The sequence below is a fragment of the Montipora capricornis genome, chromosome 10 (genome assembly GCF_036669925.1).
Source record: "Montipora capricornis isolate CH-2021 chromosome 10, ASM3666992v2, whole genome shotgun sequence".
Lineage (NCBI taxonomy): Eukaryota > Metazoa > Cnidaria > Anthozoa > Scleractinia > Acroporidae > Montipora > Montipora capricornis.
In genome coordinates, this window is record NC_090892.1 from 29,359,573 (window position 1) to 29,383,503 (window position 23,931).

Below are 23,931 nucleotides of genomic sequence, written 5' to 3' on the forward strand. Positions count from 1 at the left end.
AATAATTGTTTTATAAATTCTCAACCTTCCATTTGTTATAAGAAACGACCGGAAAGTGATGTGATTTCCGGGCGCCAACGATTTTATGCTGAGCGACAATTGCCGCACTCATAAACTCAGGTATAATCATGGATATTCATGGATATACATGGATATACATGATTATAAATGGATATGCATAGCCATTCATGTCTATACATAACATTTTATGTATTACATATGATTAAACACTATTATGATACACTTTAATAACCCTACTTAAGGTACCCACCTCCGCTCTTTCTGAAACGGATACCGCGGGGCTCAACTGGCAAAAATGGGAGACGGATGTCATAGCAACGAGCAACAGTGACTCCTTGGGTGTCTACAAAATGGCGCTTCATGAGAGGGGTTTGCAGGGATTGCAGGACGTTTTTCGGAATTCAAATGTTACAGAAAGGAAAAAAATGCTGGCGAGATTACTCAAATTTCCAGATTTTGACGAAGAGGATGATTTAAAGACGGCCATTTTACTTGACGTCTATTACGAAATGTTGTGTTACTCGATAAATCGTGGATTTCTTTGGCCGGAAGTTTCGTCGTTCTTTGAGGTTTTTAAAAGGCTATTAAGCAAAGCAGAAGGTAAGCACCACACGTATGATACAATTTCAAGTTACAGGATGAACTGCAAGTTCAATAGACGTTTTCTTGCTTTCTGACGCCATATTGGTTGTGGGGAAACACGGCTTAATTTATTATGCACCTATTAATGTAAATCCCGCAGGGGGAGGGGGGGGGATAAATCATAAGTGTCAAAAAAAGCCCCACCCTGAGGCAAAGAATCTGAACAAACAATACTATAATACTACATAAAACAAATACAAAGAACATTTGAAACAGGGTATGTTCATGATTTATATGTTCAGCATGTCGAAACAGGTCAGATAAGTGACCCACAAAATACTCTGACCATGTGGTGGAATTCAACTTCAATCACATGGGAACTTAAGGATAACACCTTTCTCGAAATAGACAATATCTGCTTAGGTCACAGTTTAAATTATCAGATTATGGAAAACAAATAAAAACTTTCTCCAACTGTAGCATGACTTAGGGACAGACTTGGTAACCGTGTTTGAATTGAGACCAGACTTCTTTTGGTCAAAGTCAAATGTCCTCTCCCTTGGGTCACTTTGCGATCAGCAGCCCGACCAGGGAGGTAGTCTCAGGCATCAAATCCTCGCTTATTGCCCGCACTCCCCCCCCCCCCCCCCCCCACAGATTTACATTGACAGGTGCATTACAGTGAATGTATGCTCTTTTGCCGACTTTGAACCATTATATAAATCCTTTAAGGTCTGACGATTGTAGTTAGCAAGAAGAAAGACTTGTCAAAAAGCACTTCTATTGAGATTATTTTCGTGAAGTACTGTATGATGATCAGAATCAAGCTATAAACAAAATTTTTAAATTTCATATAAACCCTTGTAAACAAAAGTATGCAAATTCCGGTGAAATATGAAAGGGACATAAGGAGATTTTTAGATGTTGTGCCTTGTGCAATGATCTAATTTTCTGTTGAGTGATTATAAAAATATTTTAAAATTTTTGAAATCTGCCTTTTTGCAGAGGAGTTACAGAGGTTTGAATTTGGCCAAAATTCATTCACGGTTTTGTACAGTAATTTAAACCGTAGTTGCCCCTCAACCAAAATGGCGTCAGAAACCGTGAAAAGGTCTATTTAAGGAAAATTAAGGAATTTTGAGCCCAGTAGTTAGAACACATGGACCAATATTGCGTCAGAAAGCGTGAAAATGTCTATTGAACTTGCATTCCATTCCATTCCACTTCAACATTCAATCTCCAGCAGAAAAGGCTCTTACCAGTTTACAGTTTATCAGTTTCAGCACTTGGACTCCTTCAATTTGACGTCTGTCTGTTTTTGTAGTTATGCACTAGTCAATTGAAACCAGGGCCCCCCAGCCCCAGGACGTAGCGGGGAATGTAACATTTGTACAGGGTTACATTTTAAACTTTCCTCTGCCCCTCAGGTGAAACTTTAGTGTTACAAACCCAGGGATAATAATTCAAACCCTTTGTTGTTTTACCCAGTTAAGGTCAGGTGACAAATGACCTTGCCTTAGCCGAATTCACGCATTTCATCAAAAACTACCGGAGAAAGTAGAGCTTAGTAAGTACTCTTGGTATCCAAAACGAAATTGTGGGTAACCATGCATTTTTGAGAGAAAATGTTAATTATCTCTCAAAAAAAGCTTAAAAGCTTCAATTTGAGAAAGAACGCCATACATTGTTTTCTATTTTAAGCTTTTTACAAATATTATTCATGAATTATCTTTGAAAAATGTGTGGTTACCCCCAATGTTCTTTTTGGATTTCAATAACACCTGTTAAGATCTACATTTCCTGCATAATCATAAAGCAGGGCTAAAATACCTTTGAATTAGTATGCACGGTCTTTAAGGCCCAGGCACAACACGACTTGGCCCAGCTGCTTTCACCAAAAGAATTTTTTGTAAAAATACAAACATTGATTAAAAAAATACAGTTTTGGCCTCTTCTTGATCTACCTTCTGCTGTCAAAATGTCACAATTTCATAAACTGCATTCAATTTCATAAGCCACATTCAACTCGGAATGAATCACCCTATCACACATTGCGAAAACAATTGCCCTCCATTAAAGACCAGCTGAGATGTCCCAATGTGTATTTTGCTACATACATGTACGGTGGCACAAGTCAGATGCCTCCATCTGAGAAAAGGCCAAGATGTGACTGCACTTTTTGTGTCACATTAATGAACTAATTTTCTTGTGTGATATTTCTGTGGTTGAAGAACATTATTTTGGGGCTTCAGAATGCAGGAAAACACATTTCTGCAACTTAAGAATTTCAAAATTTTCGGGATCAGTATGCCCCCAGACCCCCCCTAGGAGGGAATGCCACATTACTTTGCCCGCGTGTTAAACCCATATGCCCCCCTGCTTCAAACATTGATGAAACCCCTGCATGTAGGTAACTGACTCGAGACAAATTCTGATGAGCCATGTTTTATTCAGAGATACTATGTACATGTACTCTAATTAAGGCTTCAGGAAAGTGTCATTGATTTCATTTTTTAGCTTCTTTTTAGTAGATCATCAACATCATCATCTTGCACACAGCTCTTTGACATCCTTGCGTTATTCTCTGGGGTTTTTGTAACCATAATCTCAAGGAAAGGAACCTTCCTCTAAGCAAACATTGGAGTTGTGTGGGAGGGTTGTGCAAATTTCCACTGTCTTTTACTTCAGATTCAGAATCATGCCATTTTTTGACACAAGTACCTTACTTATGAGATATTGAGCAGTACAATCTTCAATACTTAATTATTTATCATCATACCCTTGAATGGGAAAGAAATATAACATCACATTTTAACACTTTAACAACATTTTAACTTTGACCTCAGTGTTTACACTGTACCTGTGAAATTTTAATAGTTTTTCAAAGCCTCGAGGATGGTTGAACACCATTTGGTTAGTTGACATCCAATCCAACATTAGTAAGATGTCATAACTTTACAATGCCATTTTGCATTTAATTATCTTGCAGCTATCGTTTTGGTTCATACTTGTAGCATGTTTAACTTTTTTTTCAGGAAAATCAGTGGTAGAGGCTGTACTTATGTTCAAAGATGAGCTCAGCTGTAATAAAAACCACTTCCGCCAAAGCAGCCTCAAGAGCATAGTAGATTACATGTTTTTGACAGTTTTTCAACATTACAAGTTATACCAGTTTGTGCTGACACAGGAAAGAACAAAGGAAACCACAGAGCTTAACTATACAATAGAACCACCGCTGAGGACATTAACTATGAGACATGCTTTGCCAAAAAGCCTGTGGGATGTGCAACAGAAACTGAAACAGATTGATCAAATGGAGCATCAACGAAGCCAGGTGAAGTTCAATCCGGTTAAATATCAATGAACAGGACATTCCTACACCATGAAACAGTGAACCCGAAACACCCAAACACTGTATGACCCAATCTTACATTGAATACTAACTGGCAAAGGTTGGGTTTGAGATTAAATATTGTTTTAGGCCTAATTAATTATTGCTCCCAATTAATTGAGATTAAGATTAGGATTCAGATTAAGATTGAGATTAAGAGCAATGACGTTTTAAACTACAGGTCTAAAACGATATTTATGTCAAAATCCAACCTTTGTTGGTTAGTATTCACTGTATGGTGTAGCCTGCGAACAGGCTTCCAGCAAGGGCGAAAAAAATTTTGGCGAGTGAAGCTTGAATGCGTGAGCGAAGCGAGTGGGACTCCCTCATCACCAGACCGCTCTCGGTTCGTCCCACTCGCCCTAGACTATACTCGGCTAACTCGCCCTAAACCCAAGCGGGAGCCTGTCCGCAGGCTATGTATGGTGGAGTCATACATAGTGTTTTGGTGTTTTGCTGTTTCATGTTTTAGTAATACCCCAATGAACATGCACAGTATTAAGGTGGCTCCCTAGAGTATTTGCGAATACCCTTACTACAAGGCATGAGTTACAAAAGGAAACCTACTTAATTTCTCTTGAAGTTCTCCTTGAAGAGATTTACCAGTATGGGTACCGATATAACAATGCTTATCTTTTGGTTTTTAATTTTTGGATTATGGCCATTACCATGGCAATATCACATCTAATGACAAGCAGATACATTCCTATTTTTGCCCGGAAATTCCTTCATATTTAAACTCTCCTTCGGTGAAATTTGTTTATTCCTTGCCACGTTATGGAAATGATATTGCCTGGTAAAAAGTCAAGGTCGTTCAGACGGTTTTGGCAGTATTCTGTAATGAATCATGTTTCAAAATATATCCTATTAGCTCTGACAGATGTTAACAAATATTGGGTATTTGATAAGAACAGTATGTGGTTAGCAGACCCCATTCATAGCTCCGCCTTTCAGAGACAATGTTTTTTTAAAATTTGTTTCTTGACCTTAAATTTACCCAATATTGTATCAAAATTGTTTTTTGTAGTCTCTAGACATGTATGTACACCGTTTTACATTTAAAAGTAACCTTGAGACATTCTTCCGACGATATTACGACTTTCCATATAACTGTATCTTAATTTTAGTATTATTTAATTGTAGTAGTATATACCACAAATTAATTTAGACCTATGTGATGTTATAGTGCATTGAGTGTCAGAAATGTGCATGCTAAGTATTTATTTATTATTATTATTGTTGTTATCATAATTGTTTTCATGTCTTAACAGGAAAGAACAGCTCAGTTTGAAGAGGAAATGCAACATGCTATGCACCATCTTAATGAACAGTTGGATAAACTTGAATCATTCCCTTCAGAGCATTTAACAAAGGATAATTTGGTAGCATTTGTTAGCAATGTTACCGCTGGCAAAGCTGCTGTAACCAGTGTTTCACTTGGTCAAAAAATACATGAACTACACGATTCCTTAGAATTCAGGTTTCATCGAACTAATATTGGGGAGGAAGTAAATAAAGAAGAAAAAAAATCTGCAACACCTGTCCGTCGAAGTATCGTGAAGTCAGGAAAAAAGTGATCTGATTTTTGGGATATTCTACACGTGACCTAAATGACAACTGACTTGTTGTAAAAATCATGTTTATACATCATATCTTATTGTATGTGACCTTTGACGCATTCACTTGCATTTTTGCGTCAAGTTTTCATGGTTGTGAGGGGGTTGCGGTTTAAGGTATTTTGAGATAAGAACAGACACCTGCAAGATGAGTTCAAATTTCAGAGCTTTGTATAAGAACAATCAATGTGCGAATTTTTATTAAATTGTTAATCTTGGATAATGTTTTTCTATCCTTTTGACTGTTTCACTCATTCTCGGTTATACCTTATGACATAAAATGGAAACTGATTACACTGGTTGTTTTGAACAATTTATTGGAACAGTTCAGAGTTAAATGAAATTGAAGAAAACAATATTATTGTAACTCACTTTATTATGGCCTTCCCAAGATATCTGTAATGATTGTCAGCAGGAGTATTTTGTCATATGATTTGTTGCTTTGTTGTTGTTACTTGCGGTCACCAGTGTTCTGCTATGCTGCTGCCATGACATGAAGAGGTAAGTGACTTTTTAGCGGTGTTGTGTTCCAAAGACGCCATTTACAAAGGTTTGTATGGGAGCACAACGTTTGTTTCAAACGGCATAAATAGAGGATATTACATGACTACGCGGAGATACGAAATTTCTCTTCGAGTGTTGAAAGATATTTCACGAATGAGAGCAGCGAACGAGCCGGTGAAATACTAAATCATTTCACGAAAGGCATAGAAAGGCAGCATGTACAAAACACAGGTCACAGTCACAGGTCATTGTTTTACCAATACAGAAAGTATCCTAAACAATCATAAATGCAAACCTTAGGCCTAATTAGCCTAAAATTAGGCATAAGGTTAGCTTTTATAAATGTTTAGAATACTTTCTGTATTTGTAAAACAATGACCTGTGACCTGTGTTTTGTACTTGCCGCATTGAAAGGCGCGATTTGTATATGTAACCATAGCAACAGAGATAATTTCACGTGTGAAGATAACATGTTATCTTAACGTGTGCAGATATAATGTTTTCGTGCGAAAGCTCACTTGGTAATAAAATGTAATGTTCTGTGGATAAAATTGATCTACCGGTAGCTCTTTGCCGCAATGTATTCTTTTTTGTTTGCCAGCGTCAAGGGGACCCCGAGAGCAGCTCGGTTTGCTTGTCATTAGAAGGCAGCTGGTTACCCCCAGTCGGGTTAGTTTTTATTACCGTGGGTCCACGGCAATTTGGATTAGTTTATCTCGAAATTTCAACATCTAAGTGAGCTTGGAAAGAAACTTTGCGGAGAATAATATTTGAATGGAATTGTGTAGCGAGTGAATCGAAGGAGAAATGCAAGAGTTCTGCTTTGATTTTCTGGAATAATCAGGGATGGAGGTGATTTTCCATTCGAAAGTTTCGTCTTGAGCCACAGCCAAGACGAAAAGAGACTATTGCCCAAATTGTCCAGATTAGTGCGGGGATCATTAAATCTTTCGACTGTTCACTAAAGGAAGTTACAAGCAGCCCTGGAGAACCCATCGCCAGGCTAACACCACTTGGGTGAACTAGCATTGGCCCATTCCAAGAAGACTCTGGACGTGAAATTAATCAACTTTTGTTCTTTGCTTGTAAAGAAAGACCGCTAGACGACATGATGAAACAAATGTGGGACATTGAGGAGCATCAGTCACATGCATTTGGTTGTCCCCAAGAATCTGAGGTAACTCAAACAAACCTCTGATGGAAACATAGTGGGGCTGCCATGGATTAGTGTACTGCTCCACCTCTTGAAACTAAGTTTGCTATGACATGAACTCATTTGGAGAGCACGGAGCGGAAATTGGCAAGGCAGCCTGAGATAACAATGGCTTAACAAGAGGTGATCAACACTTTTAAACAACAAAGGGTACATTGAGGAAGTTTAGACAGAAAATGAAGAAGCAGTGCAAGTCTGGTGTCTTCCACACTTCCGTTGTTAGGCAAGATACGAGTACAAGCAAGGTCAGACCTTGGTTCTCACCAAGGGCTAAAACTGCAAAATGATCTCGTCAATGTTCTTGTCAGATTTACACGATCGCCAGTAGCTCAAGTCTGTGATATTACACAAATGTCTCTGCAAGTGCATGTGCAGCCCTCTTACCTTGGTTCGTAGTTTTTTTGTGGTGACACACGATCACAGATGCCCCACCCAAAGTATACAACTTGAAGCGAGTTGTGTTTATTTCGCTCAGCTTGTGGCATAGCATAATGCTAAGAAAAATCCCAGGGAATTGCCCAGGGCATCTGAAACAGTGTGCAAGAGTACCTACATGGACGACAGCTTACATTCAGTGGGAAGAATTGAAGAGGCTATTACGCTGCACCATGATTTCAGTACACTTTGGAAGCGAGTTGCTATGACGCCAAGGAAGTGGCTTAGTGGATTAACAACTGTGCAGACCTGCTGAAAGAAATACCAAATCAATCTACATCTTGAAGCTCAACTGATGCCAGCTGTAAAAACGCTTGGGATTTCTTGGGAGTCTAAGGAAGATCAGTTCACATTCGTAGTGTATCCCTCACCCGATGACATACGTGCATGAATGCTTGACTTAAAGACGTTTTTTGAGTCGTACATCAACACTGTTTGATCCTTTTGGGTTTTGTCTCTCCATTCATTGTCAGAGCTCGAAAGATGTTAAAAGATATGTGACTTGCCAGGTGAGCTTTCTTAGTCAGTTTGATTTGGTTTTTCTGTCCAAGATCGAGGTACCGGGATCTTTGAAGTTTCTCAATTTTGTTTACTTAGTGTGAAGGTAATGTGATTATTTTATCAATATTTGGGTGAGTTAAAAAGGTTGGTCTTTTTAGTAAATTTACATAACAGGGCATGATGGAGAGCGAGTGAGAATCACATCGTCCCAATGAAGTGATTTGGTTAACGAGGCCATTCCAGTTTCAACTAAATCTAAGATTAAGGTGGCTGTGAACATTTCTTGCAAAAGGCAGAGGTTAAGAGAGTGCAAGGGCGGGTTTTAGATTGCAGTGGACTTTTTAAGTACTACGAAGTAGATGGGGTTCAAGCCTTGAGTTCAGACAACTAAAAATGGGTGCTCTGTCACTGAACGATTTGTTGTCCAAATTCGTCATGGAGGTACCTAAAAAGTCCTTGGAAAGGTATCCTCCCAAGAGTGTGTATGACATTATATGTATTCTCAAGCATAGCCGGGGAGTGGCTTGTGAGGCTGGGCTCTCACAACCCCTCGAAATGCTCCCAATGCCGTGCGACTCTAAGAGCCTCAGTCAGCTAAGTCAGATATGTCCAGAAATGCACATAATTAGGCACTCGGATTTCAATAAGCGTCACGAAGTGTCCCCTTGCTCTTCCCTACTTCAACATCACTCGTGTCACAGAATACGGACAAAAAATGTCACAAAGTGTCCCCCAAATGCTGCTCTTTAAGTAAAGATTAACTGCTGCATTTACCCAAAGCTAAAAATAATGCTAAACTTTATCCTTACCTTGTTGAAAATAGGTAGCAATTGCTTAGACTTAAAGGGACACTTCGTGTCGGATGTCAAAATTGGACGTGCAGCTAATTAGGTGCATTTCTGGACATAAGTGAGCTAAGTCCAACTTCTGGCCTCCATGCGGTGGAACTGGCGCCACTGACAGGACAAATCCGAAGTGGAGCCCTAAGGCGGATGGCAGGTGCTCAGCACTTCCTTCCGGCAGCTTCTGTAGTGGAACTAGCCCCAAGTTGTGTTGGTTCTTCCTTTTCCCAGGGGGACACCGTCGTATGGGCAGCCCAGTGTCTCCTTATCTTTTCGCCCAGGCCTTAGCACAAACTGGAGAGGGCACAACATGTGACGAGGCAGTTTACCGGCTCTAAGCTCCGACTGATTGGCGTAAGAAGGAGCGCCAGGGGTCTGGTCAGACGGTGGGAGAAGCCCTCGCAGCTTCAAGCTGGGCAGCAGTATGAGTCGAGTCATGAAACTGTTCCTTTTGTGATGTTAAAGGCCAAGGCCGTGCCACCTATATCCATCAGCATACCTCTCTTAAAGCTGATGGCAACCATTGTTGGCTTGCAAATTGCAGAAATAGCGGGACAGACTCTTGGTCTCACCAAGGAAAAACGGATCTTCTGCTCTGATAGTCAAGACAAGTTAAGCAGAGGAATGACAGCAAATTTGCTCGCCAATTATCGCACATGGAACGAACCTGAGTAACTGACTCGACCGCAAGAAATGTTAAACCCACCAGGAAGGAAATATCCTTGCCACAGATGACGTGGAAAAATACAAGGCTACATCCAGACCGATTTTCGAGTGGTTTGAATTTCTGTGTGTTGGCCTTTGTGGCACCCTTTTTTGCAAAACGGAGTAAATATGTTATGGTGCTTCATCACGTACAACAAGAATGTTATCCTGAGGAGATGTCGCAAGCATGTACAGGAGAAGCGTGGCTTTTCAATGAAGCTAGCGAGAACCGTTAGCGAGTGTGGAGCACGAGCAGGGGGAACTGGTGGCAGGTGCGAAGGAGCGGGGACGAGGCAGTTACCGTCTAGCTGGAAGATGCTACTAGTATTTTCAGTTTTACTAAGTGGTCGGGTATTATGTGGAAATAGCCGTTGGAGACTGGCAAATCATATTGCCTGGGAAGCGCGACATTATTACTCTTCCAAGGAAGGATCAAGTAACGAGATTGATTATGGAGAGACCGCACAAAGACAGCAATCATGCAGGAACGCTTAGTTAGTGAATTCTATTTGAGTGTCAACTGTCTTTACCGCTGAGGCACTAATTGGGGACACTGTACAAAAATGACATCAAATCAAGCAACTAATATCAAATCGTAGGTTGGTTTTGAGGAGCAGGGAAAGCCAGAGTACCCCACTTATGTCCAGGTTTGACTAGTACCCGGGGCAAAACCTCTTGAAGCAGAGCAGAGAACCAACAAACTCAAAACACATCTGACGCCGAATCTGGGAATCAAACCTGGGCCACACTGTTGGAAGGCGAGTGCTGTCACCTCTGAGCTATCCCTGCTTCCTAAAACGAACCAGGGAGATAGGGAGGAGATCCGTGTACGTGAAAGAGCATGAGTGGTTTTGCGGGAGAAGGAAAGTTCAGCCAGCTTCACGGATCGTGGCACTGCTTCCTCCAGTGAGGGCACAAATGTGACTGAGGCATTCACCAACATCTCTGTTGATTTTGTTGGTCCAGTTCCGGTTAAGTAGGGAAGAGGAAAAACAAAGTTGAAACTGTTCCTATGGTATTCGCCTGCATGAATACCTGAGCAATGCATAGTTGTATAGCCGAAGAAAGGCGTGACCTTGAAGTAGGTGATCTATCTAGTGTTGGGCTTAGCATTTCAGAAGGTGTATGACAACTACAGACTGCCTACAAATAGCGCTGATAAACAGTATTTAAGTCTATAAAGCACCCATTTCAAATAGCGCTGAGAAGCAATATTTAAATTTAAGCACTCGTTTTAAAACGGTTAGCTTTTACTGCTTTTACTTTTACTGCGTATGGTACATATCGGAGCGCCAGAACATTTACGCATGCACAGATGTTACGCATGCACAAATGTTGGAACGAGAGAGGAAAAGGGATAGTAGCGGTACCTCCTGGACATCGCGCCGGAGCGTGGTACCTTGACGATTACGCACGAGATTTCGGCCCGCGCCTCGCTTTTACCAGAGCCCGCGACGTGGTTGTTGCTTCGCTGCTTTCAGTACCTACCTCTAACCACCGGTAGGCAGTGAGGGAGAGAAATGTCGGCCCCTAAACCATATACGACAGATTCCTTTCGTACTCACAGCTCAACTCCGCCCTTGTCTATTTAACGTAAGATATGCATCGCCTTATATTCTCCTCCAAAGTCATTGTATGTTCCATATGGTACGCACTAGAATCGAGGATTACAAAGTGTACGCACGCGCATTGCTAAAGGTAACGTACATACATACATAAAAACTTGATTTCATTTCAAATTTCAGTCGCTGCAAGAGATAATGTCTTCGAGACATTACATTTAAGGCTAAAATATATAACATGTACGGATATGCAACAAAATACATCATATTTACAGACACAATAAAAGAAAAGCGGCTGTACAGTAATATTAGGACGTTTTGAATGCGCTAATTGCATAAAGATGTCTTTAGTGAGAAGACCATCGTGGTAGAACAAGTAATCTGTAAATATAAATCTACGTATTCTCTTGTTTAGCGCTTCTAGTTTAACGGATTAGTGATATTTCTACGAGGCAGTCGAGGCATGGAAGCATAAACCTGAGATGCCCGAAAAACTCGCGTGAAACAGAGGGAGGAAGGCATTTTTGCAGTCGCAGCAGTAACAGAATAGGCTCCCTATTAATATTAGATCTTGTCAGAATGTAAAGCTTTTACAGAAAAATTATGTAAATTATCTTAAGCAATCATATATAGCACTTGACCATTTATCTATTTTTTAAGTCAACTTTATTTTAGTTTTTAGCCATTGGCCACTAGTTTGTCAGTTCTAACTGTAAAATGATTTACCCTCATTAAATCAAGTTATCTCCTCTTTCTTCTTCTTCTTCTTCTTCTTCTTCTTCTCAAAAATGCGAGACAGTCTTATAAAAAAGATGAACCGGACGTATCTTTGTGGCATTGAGAGCTACGGATCTGTGCTTTTCCACGAAGTGGCGTCTGGATTAGAGTACCTGGTGAACCACTTGCTGTGATCTGTGATCACTGTGTACTCCCTTGTACATTTGTTTTGGGAAGGAAACTAAAAAGATGTCGCGCGTTTGAGGAATCAAACGCTTCAATACTCGCTTTAATCCAAGTATTTTGATCCAGTACTCATGATCGTTGATTGGACCAATTTTTTTAAGTCTTGACGTATATGTTATAATGACCATACTCTTGGATGATGATTTCCGATTGATATAAGCTCCTTTTGATGAATTTCGAACTGACAATACCGGCCGAGAAAGCTGTCCCAATTTCTGACTTCAATCCTTGACACTGCAGTCAATGGAACGCAATGAATCAACGTGATAACGACGCTGAACAAGCGCTAAAACAGAATTACTGAGGGGAGGATATTGCTAAAATAAATTAGGAACAAGGACATTGAACCGTTGATGCTATCGCCATAATTAATCAATTTCCTCTTCTTTATTTTTCCAAGCCTCGTCCAGCAAGCTAAATTTTCCAAATAAACAAGGGGACGATCTATCTTTGTTCTATGGGAGAAGACTAGACGCGGTCCTTGCGCGACGTTTAGACCTGTAGAATCAACCAAAATGTCAATATCTTGTAAAAACTACTTTGTAGCATCTTATTTGAACGAATCATTTACTTGTTTAGCGTGCTTGTTTCTCAGGGCGCGTATGTCACCTTATGGCTTATAGAACGAGCTATGTGCATCTGTAGCGTGCTTGTTACTCAACGCGCCTGTTCGGCATTATGGCTTAACAAACGAGCTATTTACATGTTTAGTGTGCTGGTTTCTTATCGCGCTTGTGTCGACCCATGGCTTATAGAACGAAGTATATGCATGTGTAGCCTTGTTCTGGTTCAAAGCTTAAAGAACGAGGTACATTGAAATGTAGCACGCCTATTTCTCAGTGCGCTTGTTTCCGTTCGTGACATAAAGAACGAGGCGTATACATTTCTAGCGCACCGCACCGTGCAAGTTAGCGCAACCGTTTGTCATCACCTGACTGCTAAATAGTCGGGTCGTCTTACCGTCCTTGTCGGGTCGTACGACCCGTCACCATCCGCTAAGAAGAGGATTATTGAAATCTTCACTTCTGGCAATCTAGTTTACTTCCATTTCGCATATCACGACCTGACTTCCGATAGTAGGGTTGACTTGAACGTTGAACGACCCGACTCAGTTCGTGTGTATTGGACATGAGTGCGATGAACAGGTTAAAACGAATTCCAGTGAACTAATTCAATTGCTATATGAAATAACTAAGTACCGCAAAGCAGTTTACTCTATTTCACTAACATAAATATAAGTCCACCCATCCCCCTAACGAAAAATAGTCCGAAAAAGCAAAATAGGAGACGATGGGGAAGTTGTTCCTTGTTTCGGAATACTTCTGAATCCACACACAGGAAAAAAGATCATTGTTGACAAGTGTACCCTTACACAACGCGCATTTAATTAAGGATTAATTTTAATTGGATTTGTATTCAATCTCCATTGACATTTAATAAACAAAATAGCAGCAGACCACCTGGGAGTTTAAGCAAAGAGGAGGGCTACGGCAACGACAATGCCACAAAGCAAGATTATGATTGGTTAAAAAAGTAAAAATGTCCGTACTGCGCGAATTTACGTGCATTTCTTTTCCGTACTCCTCTAAACGACAACGACAACATGGGCATATATAGACTAACCATCCATCTTCTATTTTTGTTTAAAACCGTCCGTACCCATCCACTCACAGGATTGTTCGCCCGTACTGTACATGATGAACAAGACGGAATGATCGCGAAATGCACTTTTTTTTTTAACTTTTAAAATTTATTTCAAAACAAATACTACACTACACTGCACTATATACAATACACTACTTACAATACTGTACTTGCAATGCTCTTCGTTAGCTACTAACAACACGACTTCGTGTCACAAGCTACTTACAAAATCATCTTACTTAGCTTAACATAACGCATTAATTAATATTTATTTACAGCTGCATTACTCTATAGGTTCTGTTGAATAAAAGATGTCCTTAATGAGATTTAAAAATAATAATAACAATAATAATAAATGAATAAATAGGTAATAGGTTTTAGAAATGAAAATAGTAGAAATACGAGAAAGGGTGATAAAAGTGCAACCAAATCAGACTGTGCAAGAAATGAAATTGCTTGAAATAAGAGGTTGTCATTTTTTGTTGAAATCAGTGGTAGTGTTATTTTTGGAGGAAATCAATTGTTCCGTTAGGGCTTTCTCGCGCAGTAGTAATTTATAGAGCTCGAAATCTAATGATTCCTCGTTTAAGAAGCACCTATAGATGAAATATTTTGCCACGAGTACGGAAAGATTTGTTATAGTTTTGAACTTGGAAGGATGAGAATAACCGTACAGAATCGACACCCTACATAAGTTAAGATTTACTTTAGTCATGATAAACCACCATGTGCGAAAGTATCTCCAGAAACTTTGGACAAAGGAACAGTCTACCAACTTATGCTCAGTATGCTGTAAGGTATGCGTGCTAAGCTTACATAAGTAGCATTTGTTACTGGTACTCATTTTAGCTTTCATAAGTTTATCTTTAGTATAGACAATGTTGTGGTTTATCTTAAACTGAAACATGACAAGCTTGACTTCCTTAGTCGTGTCCAAAGCTTTCACACCCTGGCTTAACATTCCATTCTGTGTGTTAGGGGGTAGGAATTTGCTTTTGACAATAATATTGTGAAGCGATGCGTTTGTTATGTTTTCGAGGCTATCGTACCCGTTGACAACCTGATTTTCCGCGGCCCGAGCGCTATAATTCTTGTCCTTAGTGGACCCAAAGCATGTGTTAGGCCATAATAATCAATAAAAGTTGTCTTTACTTCATATTTTTGTGTAAAGGCGCCGAAAGATAAAAACGTTTTCTGATCATCCAAGAGGTCAATCAGTTTTGTAACGCCTTTGTAATGCCTTGCCCGGTAATATACATGCGATAGCGTCATATTAATATCGTTGACGTTGGCGTTACCATTGTCTTTGCTTAAGGCTCATAACCGCCTATTCTTACGAACTGGAATGTTAAAAAGAGGGCATTTAAGGATGTTAACGGCATGGCCATTGAAGAATGTTGAAAGCATGACCTTTAAAGATTAAAGGCCGTGCTAGCTATTAATGGACGTTAAAGGTCCATGGTTTTTAGGAATATTAAAAGTTAAAGGCCCTGCTATTAAAGGAATATTTAAAGTGTGGCCTTTATAGAATGTTAAAGACGCTGCTTTGAACTATGTGTTAAAGGCACAGTCTTTAATAATATTTAAAGGTATTGCCTTTAAAGAATGTTAAAAGATTACTTTGAGGCATTTCCTTTAAGAAACGATCAAGCGTTGCATTTGAGCAACCGATACTTTAGTGTGGTTAAGAAAGAAATAAATTGCAAGTTAGTTTTTGAAAAGCTGTTCACTTAGAGATAGTTAAGGGTTGCCTCTTCACATAGGGTCTTTTTTAATGATCGGTTATTCCGGATATCACAAATCGGTTATTCCGAATATCACAAAAACCTCATCCAATAATTGTTTAATATTTGTACTTGTTTCAAATTGATATTATGGGCACACGCCATGCAGGCACTGATTGAGATTTGCCAAAAAATAAAAATTTGTTTCAATTACATTTCTTATTTCGAAAAAATTGTTATGATACAGTATAACCTGGGTTTTCTAGAGGCGCGCTTTCCGAATTGTCGGCCGGATTTAGCGTCTATGAGAGTAAGACAGCGAGAAGGCCTCTGGCACCGGCAGGGTACATACTGTAGGGCAACTGCTCAAAGAAAAGAGACGAGTTAGGATAGGGAATTGTCAACCTTTTATAAAAAACAACAGTCTGCTATTTGACGTTTCATGCAGACGCGAAGCGAAACTGATGTCTCCAATAATGAATGAATGAAAAAGGCTACACTTCGTGTCTGCAGTTCTACTGACTCAAGTCAAAAACAATGGTTTTCCCTTAAGAAAAAGAGTGAAAAGAAGTCAACTATCTTTAGGAGGCGTGACAAATTCACTCCCTGACTCATTTATATTTCTACCAGTGACATCTAATTTATATGGAACTGGGTATTTTTAACAAAGGAAAGCAGAACTAGTCACTAAACAAAGAAAATTAAAGCCTTTTCATGCTGCTGCATGTGCCAAGTTCCTTTCCGTTATCAAGACATTCCAGAAATCTGAAATTTATGCTGTATTTATGTGGCAGACAGTTCTTATTAACCTGTGCTTACTTGTTAATGAAACTGAGTCGGAAATAAGATTACGACATTACAAACTTGGACTTAAATAAGTTAGTTAACAGGAAAATAAAAAGGATCATTTTCTCCTTGTTCCTTTGCGCACGTCTCTCTCAATATCAAACTGTCTTTCATCTGTTCTTTGAAGAAATGCTTGTTTTTCCAAATAACTGAAAGTGCAATTTAAAAAGACATTCCATGATATATAGAATGGCACCCAAAAGTGTCCACTAAGTGACAAGCATGAAAATATTAAAAAAAAATTCACTCCTGAAACAGTATAATGACAGTCACTTAATTGTATCTTCACATTCTTATGTGTTTCTTGGCCAGAAAACAAACAAAACCACATTTGCTTTTTTGAAGAACCTCCACTCCTACAAAAGAACAACTTTATTTTACCGCTGGAAATAACGTTAACTTAGCAATTAAAATGTGTTTGAAATTTTACAAAAAAAGTGCTTGTATCTGAAAAAAAGGTTGTACTGTGTATGAGCTTCTGAATTGTTCATTTCTGTTTTCAAATTTCCCAGGCACTGACAGTTTTCCTATCGTTCTGAAACAAAGAGCTTTTGTTCATAACAACAGGGTAACAGTAACATACATGTATCACTATTAAGATGGCCACACTTGAGAAATTTGAAAATAAACATAGGCAATTCTCAAGTTCATTTAATTTGGATACATGTACCAATATTATTGGTCGCTTGAAAAATGTTCAAACAAATTTGATTGTAAACACTTCCACAGTCTTAAGGTTATTTCATTGTTGGAATAGAGGGTCCCTTTTAAAAATGAATCCCTGACAGACAAATAGTTACTGTAAAGATTCTATGCTTCGAAAAGGAGATGGATGAACATTAAGATTTACTGAATCGATATAGCGAAACTGTCCTTCTTGGAGCAGGGGTTGACCCTATCACCTCACAACACTCGTCATGGCAATAAGAATGAACACACTAGTTTACATAAAGTACTGTGTAATGAGCAACACAACGCACCCATCTTTGTTAAAGTTTCGGAGCTCATCCTGAATTCCTTCCTGGTCTTTAAATGTGTCCCAGTCGAGTTTCGATTTCTCCTAATCAGCAAAAAGATAAAAGATGCAAGTACATAATGAGCTTTAAAAAACATCAATGCAAAACTACAGTTGAGGGCAGAGGTGACCATTATCAAGCCTTCAACAGTGGTTTGTAGTCCAGTCATACTCTTGATGGTATTACAATAATAAATATCCTTTCAAGTTTTCAAACCACCAAAAACTTGTTGATGCACTGAACTACATGTAAAAAAACAGGGAAAAGAGAGGAATAGCCTGTGCAGCTGGTGGTATTGTTAGTGCAAGAGGCAAATGAATGAGCGACGAACGGGGAGGGATGCTTACAGTGAAATACTGGTATTTCACACCGCCCTCCTCATTCTTCACGTCAACAATACCGCCAGCTACCCAGGCTAGGAAAGGAAAGGAACTGTCTAGTCGTTTTAGCGCTGGAGCACTAATTCAGGACACCATAAACTGAAATTAACAAATAGCACAAATCAAGTCAAATGCTGGTTTTTGAGAAAAGGGGAAACCGGAGTACCCGGTGCAGAGTAGAGAACCAACAAACTCAACCCACATATGACGCCAAGTTTGGGAATACAACCCGCGCCACATTGGTGGGAGGTGAGTGCTCTCACCACTGTGCCATCCCTGCAGGGCAGTCATTCCAAGTCACTTAGTCACTTATACACTTAGTCTTGTATATACATAATAAATAGATATATGTAGGAAATTGTAAGTTCAGACGTTTTGTTTCTGGACGTGTTTCTTTTATTTTTCAAATAAAGATCTTTACATTACATTCTTACCAAAGTACTCATCTTGGGTTTCTTTGAAATTTGCCCAAGAACACTACTGAGTCCTCCAATTCTCTTGATTCTGATAAAACAAAACCATACATGTAATGACCAATCACAATCACATGACAATTCAACTATAATGTGGATACATGTATCACTACCTTTTCACTGATCTTATTGAAAAATTAATTGATTACTGGGTTGCCAGTATGGCAAACCCAGTCGGAATCTGCGTTTCATTTCGTCGTTTTTTCCGTGTCGGTAAAAGTCTTGCCTGTCACTCCCCTGCTAAGTGGTATCTTCGTGCATAGAGCCTTCTGCTCGTATTTTCTTAGGATAGAGAGGGTAGTGGAAATGCGTAGATTTCTCCGGTGGACACAGTGGAATGATAAACTTAACCTGCAATGGCGTTTTAGTGGATCTTTAAACAAAATATACCCTTATGGAGCTCAATGATGGAAAGTCAGTTGGATAAACACATACCTGGAATCGTAAAAGCGATGAGTAATGGACTTCGACAACAATCTATCGCCCGTCGAGCCGAAATCAAAGTGAGCTGATAATTTCCAAGTAAACATGCCGCGGTAACTTAATCACGGCGCCCGCTGAATTCCAGCCATGTCACTTTCGATTTTGCGATTTACTTGAACATAGCAAAAATCTCCCAAAATGTTTGTCGCTGATCGTAGCTATTTATATTCTACTATCACAACCAGTAGAGTGGTAAAACTGCCGTTGGAAATTTGAATCCGAAGCGGTTCGATTTCAAACACGTGATCTTAAACAAATTGTCGTGTGATCCGAAAATTGATGTCACGTGATCCAAAAAAAAATGTTTCTTGTTGAATGCCATGACTGCCAACGCGCTTTACACGAAACACGTGACAACTTTTTTATGTCATGTGACGACTTCTTTTGCGGATCACGTTATAAGTTTTTTGAAGCCCGCATTTAAAAATTCTAACGGCAGATTTACCACTCTTACTAGTGATTTTGATAGTATATTCACGGTTCAAAATTAATCTTGTTTTCATGTCGTAAATATTTTATTCTCGATCGACCGTCCCGGAAACTTCCTTCTGCTCTTTCTAAAAACTGTGTATCAATAGTTATTTACTTTTGCATCAACATTAATTTTGTTTCGCATAAAGCAAGCTAACAAATCTGTATCTTGCTGAGTTCGCATTTGTTAGCGTTAAATAGTATTTTCGGTCCGATGCTTCTGTTTTGAGGGGTATGTTGTTTTGGTCTCCCATCCAGGCACTAACCCCGCCGGACGGGGGATACTTCAGCGAACTTTAGTATAGGAAAGCTGTCAGATGCTCAGACGGCACGCTTAAATTTATGGTGAAAAGAAGTTGTGAGAGAACTTGAAAATTATCAGAAGCCAATGTTTCTTGCTTCTCTTTTATTTGTTATTTTTTAGAGACTGGAATGCTGTAGTTCAATGCCACACAATTCAGTGCCTTCTGATTTTCTGTAACACGTACCACAGGCAACCCAGTGTATGCTTCACGGAAGCATCTCGTTTTCAATAATTATCTTGCAGCATACAATGTAAGACTAATTGCTTAATACTATAGCATAAGATAATTGACTTCATATAATCCTTATGTACATCTACAGTACCCACCCACTAAGCCCCACTGGCTTCACAACTGGTGATGCTTCACTCTTCTTTACGTCTTCAACCGTTCTGGCACTTTTGGCCTCTTTAGACTCTAAATCTACAGTCTTTGTAACTCTGAAAAAAGAAAAGCAAATGCTAAAGGTTGTACTCAGTGTGACAACTGAAATTACTTATCCTAATCTCTCTCTTACAAGAAATTAACAACAAGACAGTGGTATTCCTTACTTTATTGCTTCACCAGCAAAATCATAGGTTCTTGTTATGGAAATTTTACTCTCAGAACTGGATGGAACCTAAAACACAGAGAAACAATTGCAGAACTTGGAATCTCAGCATCACCTGCATTGTGTATGCAGGAGAACTCCTGGATGCACATTGGCCATCAGTCATCACCAGTATAACAAAGTTACATGCATTTCATTCTGTTTTAGACTTTTTTTTCTTTCACTTGTAACAGTGTTTTCAAAGATAATAAAACAACAACACTAACATGTAATTTCCAACTGTAACACAAATCACCATCACATCTTACAGTTTTAGATGATGTTGGTTTAGAAGATGGCTTAAATGCTGTGTCTTTTTGAAATGAAGCCCACAATTCTTGTTCTTTTGCTTTCTTGGCTGCTTCCTCTCTTTGTTGTTTCATCATCCTTTCTTCCTCTTCCAATTCTTTTTTCCTTTTGTTTGTTTCACTGTCACTATCATCATCTTTGTCTCCATCATCATCCAATCTTATGCCACCTTTTTTTCTACACCAAAAAATGAAAATCAGTTGAAATCTTGCAGACAGTTTTTCACTTGTGGTAGAGGTATGAATTGTGAGTGGGACAAAGATGTGGTATAAGAATTGTGACAGGTGAGCTTGAATGTAACAATGTAATAAACACGGTATTACTGTATAGTTATATTTGAAGTGCAGGTTACAGATAAAAATAAAGGAGATCCTCACACTTCACGGGTTAAGGATGAAAGGTACATCTGTAGAGGTGGTCATAGCACTTATCAGAGTGGACAACTTAAGCAATTAATGTTTCTTATACTGTAGACACCTGAAAAATTCAGGTGGCTTCAAGTCTCTTAGCGGGAACACATGAGCCCAACAAAACTGACTTGCTCCCAACTGACTGGCTTCATAGCTCAGTTGGTAGAACATTGCACCGGCATCAAAGAGGTCATGGGTTTGAATCCTAAAAAAAGAGACAATTGCTTAATTTGTATAGATACTAGTAAGTGCATGAACAGATCACTTCTCTCTTTAATATACTACAGCATTCTTTATTCAAGTATTGCCTCAATTTGGAATGATGATGATGATGATAATAATAATAATAATAATAATAATAATCCTCTTATATAGTGCTGTATCCATGACAATGCCCAAAGCACTGAGATTCAAAAGTAAAAATAGAATGAAATAATGTAAGAAATTAAGAAAAACTCTTAATAAAAGGGAATGTCTTCAACTTTTTCATGAAAGTGGCTAATGATCTTTGAGACCTCATATCAATTGGCAGAGAGTTCCACAACAATGGCGCTGCAACACAAAAGGCTCTTTTTCCCTACAATTCCAGGTTGTAGTTTGGAACTTTTACAAGAAGTAGACACTTTGAAGCAGATCGAAGATTTCTGGTTGGAATATAGTAATGAGATCTTGACGATACTTGGGATAAATTCACTCACATGCCTCAAAGGTAAGGACTAGAGTCTTGAAAACGATCCTACTCTTGACAGGCAACCATTGAAGACTCTTGAGCACAGGACAAATATAATCATACTTCCTGGATCCCACAATTAAGCGTGCTGCACAATTCTGGATGTGTTGAAATCCTGTAATGAGATTCTTAGATTCACCATATAGCAGGGCATTACAATTATCAAGTCTGGACGTGACTAGTGAATGGACCATGATTTCAACAGCATGTTGAGAAAATTATGTATTTCCTGATTTTCCTAAAGTTACATGTACTTAATACATGAAAAAAGATAGATTTGGAGATCAAGGTAGTTAATTTTTGTTAATCCATGGTCAAGTTATGATCAAACATGACACTAATATTTCTAGCAGATTTGGTAGGCAGAATCAATTCATTTCCAACAGCAACGGAAAGAATAGGCATCTGTGTTTAGGATGAACGAGAAGACGTTTAGTCTTATCATGATTAATTTTAATTTCAAAAAATTAGACTGCATCCAGATCTTGATATCATTGACACAATATTATTGAAGATTTCACATCTGCCATATACAGGGGGTATGCACATGCATGATCCTGAGAATGAAAAGATAGATAAAGCTGGGTATCATCTGCATACGTCTGATATGATACCGGTATATCATGATGTCAAACAATATCACCAATTGGAGAAATATACAGGGTAAACAAGATTGGTCCAACGACGGAGGCTTGTGGGACTCCGAAAGGTTGATAAAACCAAGATGATGATTTGGCATTATTTTACAACTACAGCTTGATGATGATGCAATAGATGTGATTCAAACCACTGGAGAACCTTCCCCTTGATACCAGATCTGTTAGATAGTGTGTATACATGTAATATGGTGGAATGGTGTCGAATGCGGCACTTAGGTCTAACATGAGAAGAATAACGGAGCAGCTACTGTCAAGAGCCATCAATAAATCATTTTACACATGAAGAAGTGCTGACTCCGTACTACGGCATTTTTTGTAAGCAGACTGGTACGTAGATGTTATTCAAATCATTCATTCTTCTCAAGTGTCTTGAAATTTGCGAAGCAACAGCTTTTTCCACAACCTTTGAACAGGCACAGCACAGGCAGATCCTGCTTTACCATCAAAGCATGTAACCGATCAGATGCACAAGACTTCGCCGACGACAACTTGGTCAACTTCTCAACATCAGGTCCAGAGACAGACTGAATCAAACTCAACCAAATCAGAGGCTCCAGGAAGGAAGAAACTACTGAAGAAACCACTTAAGGTGGAAGATAAACAAAAGAGGAAAGATTTCTACATATGGCAGCAATTTTCTCGATGAAGAAGCAGGCAAATTCATCAGGAAACTCATCAGGTGGCTGATCAGGTAGTTTAGATTCAGTCTTGCGACAAAGTAGGTGATCCATTATTTTGAACAGTTCCTTCTGGTTACGGCGGTTCTGTTAAATAATAGTAGCATAATAATCAGCCTTGCTTGAGGATAACAGAAGCTGCATACATTGTACTGCATAAGCTGAGCTTCTTAAATGCAGTGATTTCCTCTGAAGACCAGGGCGCAGCTTGTCTGATGGTAATTACTTTGGACTTTTCAGGAGCATGTTTGTCCAGAACCTGACAAAGTGCATTGTTGTAGTGGTCAGTAATTTCAGATAGATTATTATTTTACAGGTGCTGTAGTGACATGTACAGTGTAGGACAGTTAGCAGGTCATTTGAAAAAGATTCCATGGATATCTACCGGTACTGCACATAGTTTCCTATAGACAATCACTTTCACCTCTCTTGGAGGCTTGCTAAGTGGAAATACACAGTGAACAGCATAATGATCAGATAGCCCAGCATCAGGTATGTGGATACCAGAAAATGTAGAATCAGATAGCTTAGAGATCATTAAGTCAAGCGTATGTTGACTTTGATGGGTACACAGGAAGTCTCAGGTTGATCCATATCATATGGATGTTAACATCACCAGAAATCAGTAATAAACTTCTAAAGCCAGACAAGCCCTCCAAAAGATCAGAAAATTCCATGAAAAAATCAGTGGTACCGCAGTTTGGTGGCCCATAAATGACGATAAGCCTGAAGCTTTGATGTATTGCAGATAACCAGCATGTATACTCAAAAGTATTTCACATTCACACTTTCCTCTTGCTTTATTCTGAGGCTCTTTTTCAACAGTAGACCAACGCCACCATCATGACCTGAAGACCTGGGACTCTGGAGAAATCTATAACCA

At 39.1% G+C, this 23,931-nt stretch overlaps 2 protein-coding genes across 4 annotated transcripts in view; one reads left to right on the plus strand and one right to left on the minus strand.

The window, feature by feature from the left end:
* The first annotated feature begins 327 nt into the window (after positions 1-327).
* LOC138019791 (uncharacterized protein C8orf74-like) lies at positions 328-6,042 on the plus strand. The gene is made up of 3 exons (XM_068866683.1): positions 328-621; positions 3,639-3,937; positions 5,266-6,042. Exons 1-3 carry the CDS (start codon positions 372-374, stop codon positions 5,569-5,571), a joined length of 855 nt encoding a protein of 284 aa, XP_068722784.1. The 5' UTR covers positions 328-371; the 3' UTR covers positions 5,572-6,042.
* An 8,021-nt stretch (positions 6,043-14,063) lies between these two features.
* The window catches only part of LOC138018948 (craniofacial development protein 1-like), a 12,849-nt gene continuing 2,981 nt past the window's right edge, over positions 14,064-23,931 (minus strand). The window contains exons 3-10 of one of the 3 annotated variants that reach the window (XM_068865626.1): positions 21,681-21,827; positions 21,050-21,187; positions 20,533-20,749; positions 20,226-20,293; positions 20,004-20,114; positions 18,380-18,449; positions 17,530-17,609; positions 14,064-16,698 (exon numbers count right to left, since the gene is read on the minus strand). In XM_068865626.1, coding sequence (XP_068721727.1) covers positions 16,608-16,698; positions 17,530-17,609; positions 18,380-18,449; positions 20,004-20,114; positions 20,226-20,293; positions 20,533-20,749; positions 21,050-21,187; positions 21,681-21,682 — 777 coding nt within the window. In that variant the 5' untranslated portion in view covers positions 21,683-21,827 and the 3' untranslated portion in view covers positions 14,064-16,607. The remainder of the gene's footprint in view (positions 16,699-17,529; positions 17,610-18,379; positions 18,450-20,003; positions 20,115-20,225; positions 20,294-20,532; positions 20,750-21,049; positions 21,188-21,680; positions 21,828-23,931) is intronic. The other 2 variants (XM_068865625.1, XM_068865627.1) reach the window with 2 other exon arrangements.

Excerpts from the sequence above, each read along its gene's own strand:
- LOC138019791 (XM_068866683.1), top strand. The coding sequence starts at position 372 with ATGGCGCTTCATGAGAGGGGTTTGCAGGGATTGCAGGACGTTTTTCGG. Across the intron at positions 622-3,638 it reads GCTATTAAGCAAAGCAGAAG|GAAAATCAGTGGTAGAGGCT; the intron begins GTAAGCACCACA and ends CTTTTTTTTCAG. Across the intron at positions 3,938-5,265 it reads TGGAGCATCAACGAAGCCAG|GAAAGAACAGCTCAGTTTGA; the intron begins GTGAAGTTCAAT and ends ATGTCTTAACAG.